Here is a 17,717-nt window from a genome sequence, read left to right on the forward strand (position 1 = left end):
AACCACTAGGCCACTCCTCCAAAACGAGCAGGTCCTTATGTGCACGGATGACGGAACACCGTTCCCGCATTCCCCAAAGACTCCCTGGAGCCCTGCTAATGCAGCACTGTGTTCAATTTCTGCACAAGTTTGAAGACCTGAATGTGCATGACGATTAGACCGAGTGATCCCCTCGAGATGAGGAGGCAATGTCAACAGGATTCTCTTACAAAGAGAACTCAGCTAGATATATCGTTTACAATCCATCGAACCTACTGGTCTCAACACCAATATGCACTGGAGTTGCAACATGTGAGTCAATGGCATTTGCCGCTCTGGCATCGTCAGATCCGGTAGGAATCCTTCCAGGTGCCACAGTATAAAGAATGCTACCGCCATTGTTGTAGAACATTGGTGGAGCACATTGACAGCTGATCACCAACACGTAAGTCGGAGCCATACCCAAGCGATGTCTTAGTCCACCGATCAGTACAGACATCACTGCTTGCTTCTCTTGATAGGTCGTTCATATAGGCCCAGATCTCTTGATAAAGCCCCAGTAAGACGAGTACCTGTCGAGGTCTGAGAAGCCGACTGAACGCAAAGTGATCACACTTTGGAATTGATTATTTACCACCTTTAAATTTGAAAAAATAGTAAAAAAGCATAAAATACATTATTGAAGAAATATTACTACAAACATACGCACAATTTGGAGGAGGCAGTTTTTGCCTATGATTACACCAATCACCAAAAGGACAGTTATCCAGTCATTGAGCGTTGACTGTGATTGTTACACGCCTTTCTTTGTGAAGCTTTGTGAAATACAGTACATGTGCACTAGTTTGTCTATTCTCCATTTCCCAGTTGTTTATTTAGCAATGAATAGACTTAGGTCGTGTTACAATTGATTTAAGGTATCCTAAAAATAAGCAGTGGATTTTCCCCAAGTCCTTTTTAATAATGGCTTATGAACTTTGTTTTAGGTAATTAGCTAACTGCTTTACTACATTCTCTGGTAATGAATTCCAAAGTTTAATTACACATTGAGTGAAGAAAATTTTCTCTGATTTGTTTTAAATTTACTACTTTGTAGCTTCATCGCATGCCCCCCTAGTCCTAGTATTTTGGAAAGAGTAAACAAGCGATTCACGTCTACCCATTCCACTCCACTCATTATTTTATAGACCTCTATCATGTCTCTCTTCAGCCGTCTTTTCTCCAAGCTGAAGAGCCCTAGCCACTTTAGCCTTTCCTCATAGGGAAGTCGTCTCCCATCCCTGTTATCATTTTCTTCACCCTTCTCTGTACCTTTTCTAATTCTGTAGTTTTCCACCTAACTTTAGGTGTGAGCACGTATGCCATGTCAAAGGCTGGTGTAAGTGCTTGCATCTAAATGTTTATTAGGTGCATAACTCCTAGTATACTATAACCTGTACAACTAACCCCTAGGCAGTCCCTTGACCCGTTCATGACCCTTCCGTGTCCATATCCTTAGAAGTTGCATGCACAACTTCAAGAATAATGATGAAGGGCAGTTGCATGCACAATTGCTAATTGGTGCTGATAATTGGCTAACTCTGTGCAGTGATGTACCAAGGGCAGGGCAGTGGGGGCGGTTCACCCGGGGTGCACTCTGTGGGTGGGGGGGGGGGGAGGAGCAGCCAGCCAACTGACAGCTCCGCTGGTTCCCTGCTCTCTCCTGACGTTACTTCCTGTTCTGGAGCCAGGAACTGGCGGAGCCGACAGCCACGCAACTACTCCCTGCACCCCCAGGAGGTGATGCACCGAGGGATGCGCAGCGGTGATCCACCCTTGTGGCAGCTGACATAGGAACGTCACTGACTAAATCTTTGTAGCTGCTCCTTTTAGCTTCTTAAACGATTTTCCTCATTTTATCATAGTGACACTTTGGAAAGTTAAATGCTAGTGCAGTAGATTTCCGTAGTTGTTTTCCAGTCATTAACTCAAATTTGATGATGTTATGATCGCTGTTGCCAAGTGGACCCAACAACATTACCTCTCTTGCCAAGTCTTGCATTTCATTAAGGACTAAATCTACAGTAAGTCCCCCTCTTGTCAGTTCCTGAACCAGCTCCTCCATGAAGCAGTCATTTATTTCATTTAGGAGCTTTACCTCCCTAGCATTTTGGGTGTCACATTTATCCAGTCAGTATTTGTGTAATTGAAATCAGGGTGAAAGGGTTGGCACTTCCAAGAAGCACAAGGGAGACGAGATGATCCTTATGTGTGGATATTTATTAGAAATACACCAAAAGACCTTGACGTGGCAGCCGTGTTTCAGCACACAGGTGCCTGCCTCAGGAGTAAAAAAAAAAAATACATATAAATATAATATGTAGCACAGGGGCCAAGGGCAGTTATCCTGTTTGCACTGCCTTAATGCTAGGTTTGCTTTTTAGCAGTATCAAAATGCTAGATTTGCATTTAGCAGTAGCAAATATGGTGAACTGTCTCTTTTGATCACAGTAAGTTAGAAATGGTTGAACCTTTATATGATTTATCTGCAGAACCCCCCCCCCCCCCCCCCCCAAAAAAAAAACCCCTCATATGACCAACATAGAGACAAATGAATTCAGAGGGAGGCAAAGAGTACTCAGGGGGCCTCACTCTTCTCTTTCTGTTCTGGTTATATGTTGAAGTCGTACTAGAACATAAGAATAGCTAAACTGGGTCAGACCAATGGTCCATCTAGCCCAGTAACCTGCTTCCAACAGTGGCCAATCCAGGTCACAAGTACCTGGCAGAAACCCAATTAATAGCAACATTCTATGCTACCAATCCCGGGGCAAGCAGTGTCTTCCCTCATGTCCATCTCAATAACAGACTACTGGAAAGGTGCTATATTTTGTTTCTTGATCCCTCATTCATTCTTCTATGACTGTTATGACCTTTGAAGTCAGAATGATTGAATATTTTGACACCCAACAGACAGGATTAACAAGGATCTGGGTTTTCTGGCCCATTATAAACCATAAAATTGGATTTCTCTGTTTATCACCCTCCTCTCACCTACCCACACCCATCCTGTTAGAATATCAATGAAATGCTTTGATGTCCCCATGCATACCTCCTACCCACCCCCACCCTCCCACCCTGTCAGACTGTCAAAGTAATGCTTGGATGTTTCACTTATATATACTATCTGCTACACATTTGCTTATTTCCGATCTGCGAAGAAGGGCAACCTTCGAAAGCTAATCAAGAAATGTATTAAGTTATGTCCAATAAAAAAAGGTATATCTTATTTTCTTTTCCATGTTTTATTTTGTTTGATTTCTACTGATATTCTTCTATGACTAAATTTAGCATAGTATGAATTGTGCTGTTTCAGATATGACCCCCCCCCCCCCCCAACATTCAGCCACTTGTTACAGTAGATTAATTGAGCAAATAGTGTGACTGTTATTGTCTGTGGCTTCCTTATGTTCTCAGCAAGAGAAAGTGTTATGTTAGCTAGTGGGGCTACAAGAGGAGAAACATATGTATATAGCTAGCCAACTATTGACTCAAGCCAGTTTGCTGTTGGAACCATTTCAGAGTACAGCTCAGTACATAAAAGGCGTAACAACATAAGCATCCTGTTTCCAACAAGCCCAGTATCCTGTTTCCAACAGTAGCCAATCCAGGTCACAAGTACCTGGCAAGATCCCAGAACAATAAAACAGATTTTATGCTGCTTATCCTAGAAATAAGCAGTGGCTTTTTCTAAGTCCATCTTAATAATGTCTATGGACATTCTGTTAGGAAGTTATCCAAACCTTTTTTTTTTTTTTTTAATCCTGCTAAGCTAACTGCTTTTACATGTCTTGCAAATTCTCCCTTTTGCATGACAGTGAGCAGCAACAAGGAACCTTCCTGAGTGTTAAGTGCTAACCATTTATGATTACCAAACTGGAAATTGAAAACCTCACAGGAAGTTCTTCATCTTAGCTGGAGCTTTGCTGATGACTTTGAGCATAGGCGCCCCGTATAAGAGGCCTAAGCCTCCCCAGGCCCAACCGTACCTTCCCCTTGCTGCTACCCCCGCCCACCCCAAATGCGGGGGGAGGGGGGCTGCCTGACCCTGCAGCCAAGCAGCTCTCAGAAGTTTCCTTGCTCCGATCCTTCCTGCCCTCAGCTGAGCTTCCCGATGACAGCCCTCCTCTCTCCATTCCCCCCCCCCCCGGCGCGTATGTACCTGTTTTACTTTTAGTGGCAGTGCGTGGCGAAGGCAGTGATGAAAAAGAAAGCGCTGCGGGCTCCTCCAGCTTCTCCCTTCCCCTTCCCTCACACGTTGTCCCGCCCTCGTTGAAACAGGAAATACGTCATCGCAGAAGGCGGGACACGTGTGAGGGAAGGAAAGGGAGAAGCTGGAGGAGCCCGCAGCGCTTTCTTTTTCATCACTGCCTTCGCCACTCACTGCCACTAAAAGTAAAACAGGTAAATACGCGCCGGAGGGGGGGGGGGACAGAGAGAGGAGGGCTGTCATCGGGAAGCTCAGCTGAGGGCGGGAAGGATTGGAGGAAACTTCCGAGAGCTGCTTGGCTGCAGTGCCAAGCAGCCCTGCGTTTGAGGGGTGGGCAGCATGCAGATAATGACCTGGGTGATGGCACACACAATGACTTCTCTTTTTTGTTCTGTTTTTTTTTTTTTTCACACTTTGTGGGGTTCCTGCAGAGGTTTGGTCTGGATTTTATGCAACGAGGTCACTGCATGAAGGAACTGAGTGAAATGTGTTGAGAAAATTTTAGCTACTCAGTTATTCTCTCTTCCTTGGATTGCCTCCTCTGTGAATGGATGCGAGCATTTCACAATGTGTCCCTGAACCCTGCTTTAGGTTCATACAGATAATGATTCAGCATAGACATTGCTCTTTGTAAAGGATTTGTTCTTTTTCCAGACCTTGTTGCAGTCTTAGCCTCTTAGCCATGTCCAAGTCAAATATTAAGTTCAGGATCTCCAAATATATATGTTTGAAAGCATTCCCATGTTCACGGAAGTCAAAGTAATTATTTAAAATTACAGAGGAAATACCAACTTTATTTCTATAGCAGTGGTTCTCAAGCAGGTCTTGGAATATGCCCTAGACAGAGGGTTTCAAGATATCCACAAAAAATGCCTTACACACCTTCATTTCTCTTGCATATATTTGCATATTTTGCAGGTAAACATACATGTTGACAGTCTGCATTTTCCATATGGGTTGTATATTGGTGTATTAGGGTCTGCCCAGTGTAATATTTATGTTACAGTAAGGTTCTGAGTGTGTTTTTGCACAAATTTGTGCATAGTAACATAACATACATAGTAGGTGACGGCAGAAAAAGACCTGTACGGTTCATCCAGTCTGCCCAACAAGATAAACTCATATGCGCTACTTTATATGTATACCTTGCCTTGATGTTTTGCAGTTGAGCGATTGTGGTTAGTTTATGCTTTGAGCAACCACTTTATTCTTTTACATGAGATACATATCTAATTTCTACATTTAATAAAGGTATTAACTCAGAACCCAGAACAGGGAAGAGGGAGTGAAATTCCAGAGAGAAATGTGAGTGAGAGGGGTGACACCAGAGAAATGAAATATTGCCAAGGGGGAATAGTGCTGGGCAGACTTATACGGTCTGTGCCAGAGCCGGTGGTGGGAGGCGTGGCTGGTGGTTGGGAGGAGGGGATAGTGCTGGGCAGACTTATATGGTCTGTGCCCTGAAAAAGACAGGTACAAATCAAGGTAAGGTATACACATGAGTTCATCTTGTTGGGCAGACTGGATGGGCCATGCAGGTCTTTTCTGCTGTCATCTACTATAACTGTTACTTTTTATTTTTACTTATTTTTTTCTGTGTTGTCAGACAATTATGGATGTAAGCTCCGCCCCTGGCCCCATCCCTAACCCCACCCCCTTTAGCCTCCCCAAACAGTTGGGCCACCGACCGCCTATGACTTTGAGTAAAATTGATTATGAATTCAAGCTGGGCCTTCTTACATCTTAATTGTAACTCGTTCTTCATGTACACACTGGTGAGAATGGAAGTACATTAAAGAAATTTAAATAAGCTGGTGCCTAGTTCATAGAATGCTAGAATTAGGCATGTAATTGACGCAACTAATTGGCAATTATGTACATAAGTGTTACGCATTATTCTATCAACAGTGTACTTAACTCGCTTACCCCCTAATTCTATACAAGTCACCAAAAATTGCGTGCCCAAATTTGGGAGGGGGGTATAAAATTTGTGTGTGCAATTCATTAACTAATGAGCTAATTAGTGCCATTAATTGGCTTTTAATAGACAATTATGACAATTATATTTAAATTGAATTTATATGCGTGAATTTGGATGCGGAAACTGCACCTATCATTAGTTGTGATCTGAAAAAGGGGGGAGCAGAAATTGGGTGTAACGGGGGTGTTCCTCGGGTGGCCTAATGGTAGGGTTCCACTACAAACAGTTTAGAATCGCACTTAAGCTGATTTAGAATTTGTGCAAAGAGTGCCCCTTGTGGTTCTTAAGGCACCAATTTATAGAATTGTTTTCTTAGTGCCCTGCTTCTTTCTCCTGTGTTAACCTAGTTTGTCTTCTTTTCCCTTTCTTTGTTTCCAGTTACAAGAAACCCAGGAAACACTGAGTCATGCAGGACAGAAGGCAACCGCGGCATAAGTAATGTGGGAAGTGCCATTGGCAAGAGGCTGGGAGATATGAGGTACAAAGATGCAACAGAATAGCCAGTTCCTACTTTTAATGGTGACTAGGTGGGAGGGGGAGAGGAAGTGACCTGATTATACATCGTTATGCTTTGGGGGAGGAGGGAGAAGAGCATGCTAAACTGTATCTGTATCTTCAGGTCTTCAGTGCAAATGCTTCTGATCCTGCTAGTTCTAACCAGGGATTCTGTGGTTCACTGTGCAGCCTAAAGGAAGGATATATGCTTATTCAGTCTGACAGGATAAATTTCCTTCCATCTGTAAAAATGCAACCAAGGCAACAATGATGTAAATGTCTAGAAATTTTCTAACTGCTCCATTAGGCCCATGAAAATAAGAGAGCAGCAGAATCTATTAGTTCTAATGAAGTATAGATTAAATTCTAGGCAAAAATTGCAGAAGATACCAGGCATTTCTTAGCTAATAAAAGTAACAATCAAGTTTGGCAGAAACATAACGTGGAGGGCGTCAGAGCCGCTGTAGATGAATTCATGAGCAAACCAGAGCTGGTAAAGCAAAAGATGAATATAAGGACGAGGACCTCAATTCTTTCCCCTTCCCCTCCTCTAAACTTAGTGTACCCAGACATCATATAGCTTTATTGCTATGCTTGGTTCTGAAATTCTATACATCTGCAGAGCTGCCGACCCACTCAGTGGAAGATATAGGGCCTTTCTGCCGTGGGATCAGCGGCAGCGGGAGATGTGCTTTATGAAGGCATTTCTGCTGCCACCGGAGGGGGGGGGAGGCCACTCAGTGGGAGATCCCAGCTTCTCGGTGGGAGTGCGGGAGATGACCTGCAAAAGCACATTAATGCTCTGATGATAAGGCTAAGTTGCAGGTTGTAGTTGTCCTGAAAAATGAGGACCTGTAAGAAACTGCAAAGAACAACTACAGTTATAGTGCTAGGGAAACCTCTGATGTTCACACCCCAGTCCTTAGGATGGTGCAGAATGCTGCTTCACCCCCTACCCCTAGGTGAATTTGCTATGCTGGTTAAACCTGAGAGTGCTGCTGGGTACCTAATTGTAGGGCATGAAACCTTAATCCTATTCAAACATGAAGACTTCTCGGTTAATATGCATAGGGCTGTTAAAGTACCCTACATAGTCTTGGAACCAGGAAACACACATCTCAATATAAAACTTGAAAAGTGTACACAAATAGCTCAGTAATTCTTCTGTTCTGCAGTTTACTGTGCATTGCCAAGTAGAGAAAGACAGAAAATAGAGGGAATACCACTGAGAATGTTGCTTGCTTCCACATTCTGCATATAGTTTTTGCATTTCAACAACATTTATGTAGTAATAATAATGTCAAAATTTTATTTGCCATGGTTAGCCACTAAAGTACAAGTTGCCATGTTTTCTGGTGTATCTGGGTTTTTATTATTTTTTTCAACCCTGCCTGGTTCCCTTTAAGCTCTTGGGTTGGATATGGTCAGCTAGGGTTGCCAACTTTTTGACAGAGAAAATCTCAACACCTGCTGTGCGCCATGCCCCTCCCTTATCCCGCCCCATGCCCCTCCCCAAGTGCCTTGCCTCACCTACTGTTGCACTGTCTTCATCCCACATTCCCCACATCCTCACCCAACCATTCACACTAGGGTTGCCATCTCAGAAGAAGAAATGACACATAACATATTCTGATGTTATGATGAATTCAAATTATGCTAAAGTTTTGATGTCCACTATTTTAAAAAATGGCTTTTGTAGTGCCGGTTTTTGGGGTCTGCTGGCAGTTGGCCTGGCCATTAGAAAAACAGCCAGTTGGCAACCCTATGTACAGCCCACAGCACTGACAACTGGATAGGCATAAAGAAGTAATAAAGTTGGCAGGGATAGGAAAGAAGACAGCACATTCTAATATTTAGTATGTTCAGTATTCGTCTTTATTAAAGTTCTCTCCTTATAGCAGCAAAGTGTAATTTTATCGAAAAGAAGTTCTGGACTAAACCATCATTTTTTAAAGTTCTGGGTGATGGTGGTTGTAAAAATCTGCTTGTAGATACATCACAGGAAGCAGGACCTGGTTTGATGTGTGTAGGGGGGAGGGGGAGTTGAAGGTTATTATTTTTTTTTTATTTTCTTTAACTTGTTTTTGCAGCAATATTGGTGTAAAATTATGTAAACCCAACACACACTTCCCTGCAATGTTACTGTGCTGGGTCTGTTACAAGGGAATCTAACGTAAATGAACAAAAAGCATATATTGGTTGTGTGGGTTCAAAGCTAATGCAGGTTGGTTTCAGAGTGATTGTATTTTTCACCCACTTCGATTCCTGTGGTCTCCCCGCTCTCTGTTCTTTCCTCCTGCAGGGTTACTTTTTTTTTTCTATTCCTAACACACTTTCTAATTCTTACCATTTCTCCCTTCATGCTGCTGCAGGTCCCATTCTATCAGGTAAGGCTCGCACAAAATGAAAAACCACCAGGAATCTGGATTCTTTCTTTCTTTTTTTTTTCCCCATTTGTTCTTTCTTTCTTTTGCTCCTCCAGGACCAAACACAAGTTTTTGTTGCCTAAAAATAAAACACAAAGTGCTCTTTTTATGGATTTTGAAAGACCTTTGATTTCACAGGTAGATGAGTAGAGTTAAAATGAAGAGAGGGTGTGGAGCTGGATTTCCTGAGAGTCTCCAGCACCCAAAGCTGTTTTCTTTTAGGAAAGGCATATATGGATGTCAAGTAGAAGCATCAGATCCCAGCCCATCTTCCTAATATTGGCAAACAGGGTTGGCTTAACCATAAGCAAAACAGGCACTCACCTGGGACAGCACCTTGGGGGGAGGGGGAGAGCAGGTGCAGTCAAAGCAAAATAGATTCTGATAGCCATAGCCACACAAACTCAGAGAACCCTCAACTTGGGTTTTTAACTGTTTAATATTGAAGCATTTGATGACTAAGTATGTGTTTTTACAGGATCAGGTGCGGCCCAAAACAATCTACCCCATGAGGCGAGGAATGAGCTGCTGCTGCCACCACTCTCCCCCTACCATGGTCTTCCCTCTCCCCCCATCCTCCATCAGCCCCCTTCCACCAATTTACATTTTCTTTCCTGTTTTTTCAAATGTAGCAGCAGCGATTCCCAGAGGCTGTCCTGCTGCTGGTCCCAGCCCCTTCTCTCTACTGTGGCCCGCCTCTCTGATGTAACTTCCTGTTTTCTCAGAGGCAGGCTGCAGTACACAGAGGGGGCTGGGACCGGTGGCAGGGCAGCCTCTGGGAATTTCTGCTGCTGCCTTTGGAAAAATGAGAAAGGAAAGGGGTTGGGGAAGTAAGGTCAGGAAGCGATGTTGCCTCAGATGGCCTAATGGTAGGGCCAACCCTGTACAGGATCATTCTAGAAAGGATACTATTGGAGGAATCATGATTGCTGAATTTAATTTTTTAAATCTTGTGGGGGAAGGCTAGGAGCGGGGGTGGGTGCAATGTTGAATATACACTTAGGGGGCAAATGACGCTCAAAAACGGGTGCTGGAAAGGATTTACGCTAAGCACTGTTCTTTAAAGGGTGTGTGCCCTGTATAAAATAGCACTTAGCACCAATTTCCATGCCCTGCTGAAACCTGGTATAAATATTCTATAACACTGCGCGCAACATTTTGGAATGCCCCTGACTCGCCCATGCCCCTCCCATAGCCACACTCCCTTTTGAGTTGCACACTATGGGATTTAGGCGCGCAGCCAGATGCATGCACAAATCTCAATTGATGCCAATTAACATCAATAGTTGGTTGTTAGCATCCAATTAATGATGGTTAACAGCTCATTAGCCAATTAAGTTGTGCGCACATCTCAGACGTATGCCCAAGTTTGGGCACATAGAATGCAGGGGGATAAGCACTAGCCCTGTTTGCAAACCAAAGAATAGCTGGGCTTTTCCTGTGATTCCAGAGATTACTGGTTACCTGTCTTGGTTTACGAAATGCTGTCAGGGGAAGCAGCTGAGAATTTGAAACATTTTTTATTGTCTCGGCACCTCTGTTGCTATGCAATATGTTTCTTGCAAGCTTTCATTTGTTTTATCCCATTTGGACCAGGATTATGAAAAGGTTTGGGCCATGCTGCACCATACACATGCCTGACCTTTGCTTACACCTATGATGAAGCAGTAAATAAATATGCAAAAGCCACACAAGAGATACTCTGCTAAACTGATTGGGTTATTCCTCAGGGTGGAAAGTATGAATCTTTAATGTTCCACCACCCTTTTAAACAAATGATGGGAGTTTTGAAAAGCTCGTTTGCGATCTCTTAGGTTCCTGAACTGCAGGTGGCTGCATTTGCTGTGGAATCAGGGAAACAGGTGAAAAGTTACTTCACAACTCCAACAAGCAACTTCCTGAAGAAGCAGACTAAAGGTGTGCAATCATGAGCACACATTTGATTAGTACGGAAGCCTAAAAATTAAAAATGCATACAGATCACCTGTGTATATATATATATATATATATATATATATATATATATATATGCATTAACAGAGGTACAGTTAATTGCACACAAAAATGAATAGGTGAAAGGAACATGAAAAGTTGCATGACAATCAGGGGAAAATCGTTTAAATGGACATAAACCATTTTTTTTTTTGTTTTAGTCTTCCATATCTGGCACAGAAATCTTTGGAGATTTTTTAAAATCCTTCTTTATTTCAACTGCTAATGTAGGCTAGGCACAAGAGTCGCTCCCAGAATTGAACACTGCCCCAGTGTCCATCCTTTTGATAAAAATGTTGTTCTTTTGATTCCTGGGATTGGAGGAGGGATCATTTTGGATGCTGCCACACTATGCTGAATAACTGCTAATCTGCTCTCTGGAAGGATGCTAGCTCTGCACCGCACATGAGTAGGTTGGTGCTGCTAGTATCACCCCATAGCAATGCCAATGATTGCTAAAATATACAGGTCAACTACTTCCGTTTTTTTCTGGTTGTCATTTAAATAGTTGCTAACAATTTATTTATTTGTATTTTGTCTTATTTCTTTTTTAAACCACTGACTTAGCAAAAGCCACTAATTACATCACACACACATGAGAGAATTTTTCTTAGTGGGCTATGATGTCATGTGTGACATCACAATCATAACACAGACAAATTAGTTCAACTCCTGTCAAAATAGGGTGATTTACAACACTATATATATATATATATATATATATATATATATATATATATATATATACAAATAAAATATGAAATATGCTTCCTACAATAAAGTAAAATGTAATATGATACTCAATCCCACTAGTATATCTCTCCCACAAAATAATCAACTACAACCATACCAAAGTAACAGTCATTGCAGTGCACATCAGGGTTTGGTGACCCTTTGTGAACTGATACTGTTTTCAGAGGCACGAGAAAGGACAACCCATCTCCCAATTCAACTAATACCCTACCTGGTTAGCAAAGCCAACTCAAAGGTATCTGATGCCCTAGGTAAACCTTCAGCCAAGTGCACCCACCCCAACTCCATAGGTGACTCAAGGCCTATTTCCCCAGATGACCAGTAATCATCTTTCCCATCTCTACCCCCTCCCCAGGTGATCAGTATATCCCCTTCCCTTTTCTAACTGCCTACCCCTGGGTCCAGCATTGATTCCCCTCCCTACCCTGCCCCAGGTCCAGCATCTGTCTCCCCTTTGACTCTCTGCAACTTTCCCTGAGACCAGCACCACAACTCCTCTCCATACCCTCTTCCCACATTTCCACCAAACAGGTAGAAAAGGTGACAGCAAAAGCTAGAAGGATGCTTGGGTGCATAGGGAGAGGTACGGCAGTAGGAAAAAGGAGGTGATGATGCCCCTGTATAAGACTCTGGTGAGACCTCATTTAGAATATTGTGTACAATTCTAGAGACCACACCTTCAAAAAGATATAGACAGGATGCCGTCGGTCCAGAGGGTGGCTACTATAATGATCAGTGGTCTTCTTCATAAAGCTATGGGGACAGACTTAAAAATCTCAGTATTTATACTTTGGAAAAAAGGTGGAAGAGGGGAGATATGATAGAGACATTTAAATATGTACATGGCATAAATACACAGGAGGCCAGTCTCTTTCAATTGAAAGGAAACTCTGGAATGATGGGTTTAGAATGAAGGTGAAAGAGTATACATTCAGAAGTAACCTGAGGAAATACTTGTTCACGGAAAGGATGGTGAATTCGTGGAACGGCCTCCCGTTGGAGGTGGTGGAGATGAAAATTGTTTCTGAATTCAAGAAAGCTTGGGATAAATACATATGATCTCCAAGGGAGTGAAAGGGAAAGTAGAAGGTATGGATGGGCAGGCTGGATAGGCCAGATGGTCTTTATCTGCCTTCATTTTTCTCTGTTTCTGTTTACTCTAGTCATGTGTCCAGCATCTCCCTTCGCTTCATTTTCCCCTGCTGTTTCTTTTCCTACTTCATTTCCAAAGGGTCAAAGTTGGGCTTACCCTGCTGTCCTGGCTGTTCAACTACTTTGGACCAATGGAAACTCATGTTGTCCAATGTTGAGCTTCTGCATGTTCTGCTGTGGTGTCAGTGTTAGGAGCAGAGGGGGAAAGTGAGCCCAATGCGTCTTCTATTGGTGACATGTCTTTCTCTTTGGAGCAGTGAACACAGCCGCTTCAGCCAGGGTTGTAGTGTCGCCTGAAGATGTCAGTGATACATTTGGTGCAGGGTATGGAACTGCCCATGAGACTCTTCTAGAAGACTCTCCACAGCATGAAAACATGGCAGTGCAGGCTGAGCGAGGGGTATTGGAGCAGAGGACAATGCATGAAAGAAGAAAGCAGAACTACTGCCTACTTTCTTAGGCTGGCGGAGTCTTCTCAGATAAGTTAAAAATTTTCAGGCTGTTTTGCTAAAATCTAGAACCTTCTCTTTGGAGAACATCTGGGATGTATTACTAAAAATAGAGCAGTCACTTTCCAGTCAAAATGTATGTTTCAACAAATTAACTCTATATCAGGAAAACTTTCCACATTAGAAAGAGATTTGGGAAGTCTGGAAAGTCGTGTGGCTGAATTTGAAGCTGGTCAGAAAAGAGAAACAACTGTTTTCCATGACTCCATTGTCCATGTGCGGGAGTGAATAGGTCCCTTTAAGGTCTTGAAAGGGTTGCAATTTGCCCTCATCTGTCAGCAGCTGATATAGATAATGAATTCCTTTGGAACGTCAGTGGGCAAACACAGGTGAATCTCTACCAGCAGGAAAATCAGGGTTGTTATGCAAGGCTAAGTATGGAGTAGCTGCTGCTGAAAATGTCTTTTACAGATCCATCTGCACGTCGCTCGTGCTGATTGTAGTATCTGATTTCTATGGATAACCGCAGGAGAGCGACCAGGCAACGTATGAAGCAGCCAGCTGAAATGAAAGGAGCCAACCAGTTCTAAACTGGTGGCAGAAAAAGAGGTAGTGCCCTGATACCAATTGTTAATAAGTTGTATGGAGCATGCCATAGTAAAATAACGGATGTTGTTTGGCCCAGACCTCCATGCACCCTTGGTTTCTGCACGATAGATATTGGCAGTGTCGTACACTTCCCCTGCCAAAGAAAATCTTGAAGGGTTCTGTTAAGCTTTTACTCATCCTGGACTTTTAAATAGAGTGGGAGCATTTGGAAACACGTAAAGCCAGCGCGGTGCTAACATCATGTTAAACAAGCAAACCCGTCCCAGCAAGGAGTGCGGGCATGCCTGCCAAAGTCGCAGTAACCATATAGAATCCTGCAAGAGGGAGCCTACATTGAGATTGTATAGTTGGGAAATGTCTGTCAGAATATGGATTCCTAGATATTTTATGGAGTCCTTTGCCCTGCTAAGGGGAAAAGCCCCTCTTCAGTGCGCTTGTATTTTCGGGTGGAATGGAAGAGCCTGGGATTTCCTTAGATTGAATGAAAAACCTGCCATACTGCCATATAGCACTATAATCTGAAGCATCGCTGGAAGAGATCTATGCGGGTCACTCAAGGTTAAGAGCAAGTAGTCGGCAAAGGCTAACAACTTAATGGTGCCCCCAAGCATATCAATTCCTGATACCACCTCTACATTGCAAAACATACATAACAGTGGTTCCAATGTTAATAGAAACAGAAGCGTGGATAAGGGGCAACCTTGGCATGTGCCACAACCTATTGTGAAGGTGGAAGTGTGAATACCATTTATAATCAGGGAGGCCTGGGGATCAGTGTATAGTGAGATGATTGCATTTAGAACCAACCCTGAATTCTCACATATCGAAGTGTTTGAAATAAGAAGGGCCAGTGCACTTGATCAAATGCGCAGTCCGCGTCATCTAGTAACCAATAGTGGCATCTTTACCCGATTGCAGTAAAGAATTGCTAGTAAGAGCTTACACACACGTACTGCAGAGTGACGGCCACGTACAAAGCCCACTTGATCCTCCGCGATAAGGTGGGGCAACCAGTCTGCTAGACGATCTGTCAAGATGCATGAGAAAATCTTGGTATCTACATTAATTAAGGAAATAGGGCGATAGGCCTCCAGAAGAGCGCTATCTCTTCCAGGCTTGGGGATCAGGGTGATAAGTGCTGAGTTTATATGTGGCAGAAAATGTCCTGCTGTTACCATCGAGTCAATGTAATCTACAAGCAGCCCTATCACTTGAGACTGCAGTAACTTGTAAAACTCTCCCGTAAGCCCATCAGGGCCTGGAGCTGGAAATTGCTTGAGAGCCTTTATGCCCCCCCTCAATCTCTTTTGCTGTCAATGGTTTATTGAGCGAATCAATCTGTGTTCTAGTCAGTGTCTGCATGCTCGTGCTCAAAAGGTACCCAGAGATACCTTGTGTAGAATCTGGGGCAGTTGGATTAGCTGCATACAGCTTTTCAAACTGCTGAAAGAACATGTCTGCAACTTCCTCTGCTTTACTCACGAGGCAATGAGTGTTCTTACGAATTTGGTGAATATAGTGTGATAATCTTTTGGGTTTGGTTAATTGCGCTAGGAGTTTTGAAGCCATTTTTTAAAGCGGCTTCAGAAATTTATGGATAAAAATATTTTATAATACACACAATCAGGTGGAGGACAATAGATAATAAATTAATGAAATTAATATGAGCGTAAGAAATAAACCAAAATAAACATCAAAATACTTAAAAAAAAACAAACAAACCTGAAACAGGCTAGGGGATGCAAGCCTTTGGCTCGCACCTTCAACGGAGTGGCAGTGACAAGAAGGTATTGCTGACGTAAACAGCCCTTAACTCCACCTACCTCAGAAGGGCCAACTACCAGTCTATGTAGTAGCAATTTGACCAGGCTCTCTGATGACTAGACTGCTTCCAGGTAGGTATGACTGTAAATCAAGCACTGCAGTTTTTATTCAAATGTTCTGCAAATGACAGTGACAAGGATTAAATTTGTAGATGACACAAAACTATTCAAGGTTGTTAAAACACATGCGGACTGTGAAAAACTGCAGGAAGACCTTAGGAAATTGGAAAACTGGGCATCCAAATGGCAGATGAAATTTAATGTGGACAAATGCAAAGTGATGCACATTGGGAAGAATAATCCAAATCATAGTTATCTAAGTGGTGGTGTAGACAATACGCTGAAATCTTCTGCCCATTGTGCAACGGCGGCCAAAAAAGCAAATAGGATGCTAGGAATTATTAGCAAAGGGATGGTAAATAAGACCAAGAATGCTGTAATGCCTCTGTATCGCTCCATGGTGCGACCTCACCTTGAGTATTGCATTCAGTTCTGGTCGCCATATCTCAAAAAAGATATAGCAGAATTAGAAAAGGTTCAAAGAAGAGCGACCAAAATGATAAAGGTGATGGAACTCCTTTCGTATGAGAAAGGGCTAAAGAGGTTAGGGCTCTTCAGCTTGGAAAAGGTATGGCTGAGGGGAGATATAATTGAGGTCTACAAAATCCTCAGTGGTGTAGAACGGGTACAAGTGTATTGAGTTTTTTTTTTTACTCTTTCAAAAAAGTACAAAGACCAGGGGACACTCAATGAATTACATGGAAATACTTTTAAAACAAATAGGAGGACATATTTTTTTCACTCAATGAATAGTTAAGCTCTGGAACACATTGCCGGAGGATATGGTAACTGTGGTTATTCAAACACTTTGATATGTGAGAATTCAGGGTTGGTTCTAAATGCAATCATCTCACTATACACTGATCCCCAGGCCTCCCTGTTTATAAATGGTATTCACACTTCCACCTTCACAATAGGTTGTGGCACATGCCAAGGTTGCCCCTTATCCACGCTTTTGTTTCTATTATCATTGGAACCACTGTTATGTATGTTTTACAATGTAGAGGTGGTATCAGGAATTGATATGCTTGGGGGCACCATTAAGTTGTTAGCCTTTGCCAACTACTTGCTCTTAACTTTGAGTGACCCGCATAGATCTGGGTTTAACCTGGGTTTAAAAAAGGTTTGAACAAATTCCTGTAGGAAAAGTCCATAGTCTGCTATTGAGACAGACATGGTGAAGCTGCTGCTTGCACTGGGATTGGTAGCATAGATTATTGCTACTATTTGGATTAGATTCTTGTGACCTGGATTGGCCATTGTTGGAAACAGGATACTGGGCCAGATGGACCATTGGTTTGACCCAGTATGGCTACTTTTATGATTTTATGATATTAGTGTTCCTGGATGCTGCTAGAACCACTCAAAAGAGAAGGAAGCAATTTCTACTTCTGACACCAAGGTCTTTGCAGTTGGGGGCTCAGTTTTGGCTAAATTATCCCTGTAATTGTTTTGTAAAGTTGCAACAACTTACTGCTTTCTTGGTGGGTAGACAGTCCAATCCCAAGCCTTCCCCTCTTTCTGCTTCTACCCCTGAGTAATTGGTTAGTTGTTAGTCCATGATTTGTATTGCAGTAGGAACTTTCATTGCTTTTTTCATTTTTGATATAATTTCTTGGACTTTGGTAATATCCACAATAACAATAGTAGTGGACTGGATGGCTGTTTGGACTGGAGAATTTAATTTTTCCTTAATTATTATTTTCTGAAAATATTTTTGTATTTGTTCCTCAGCTATTTTCTGTTTGA

At 42.6% G+C, this 17,717-nt stretch overlaps 1 protein-coding gene across 1 annotated transcript in view; it reads left to right on the forward strand.

Moving 5' to 3' along the window:
• LOC115466908 (tumor protein D53 homolog) overlaps nucleotides 1-17,717 on the forward strand; it is a 219,406-nt gene that overhangs the window by 164,925 nt on the left and 36,764 nt on the right. Inside the window, 2 exon segments of the mRNA XM_030198486.1 lie at nucleotides 6,595-6,636; nucleotides 6,639-6,687. Coding sequence (XP_030054346.1) covers nucleotides 6,595-6,636; nucleotides 6,639-6,687 — 91 coding nt within the window.

The sequence above is a fragment of the Microcaecilia unicolor genome, chromosome 3 (genome assembly GCF_901765095.1).
Source record: "Microcaecilia unicolor chromosome 3, aMicUni1.1, whole genome shotgun sequence".
NCBI lineage: Eukaryota > Metazoa > Chordata > Amphibia > Gymnophiona > Siphonopidae > Microcaecilia > Microcaecilia unicolor.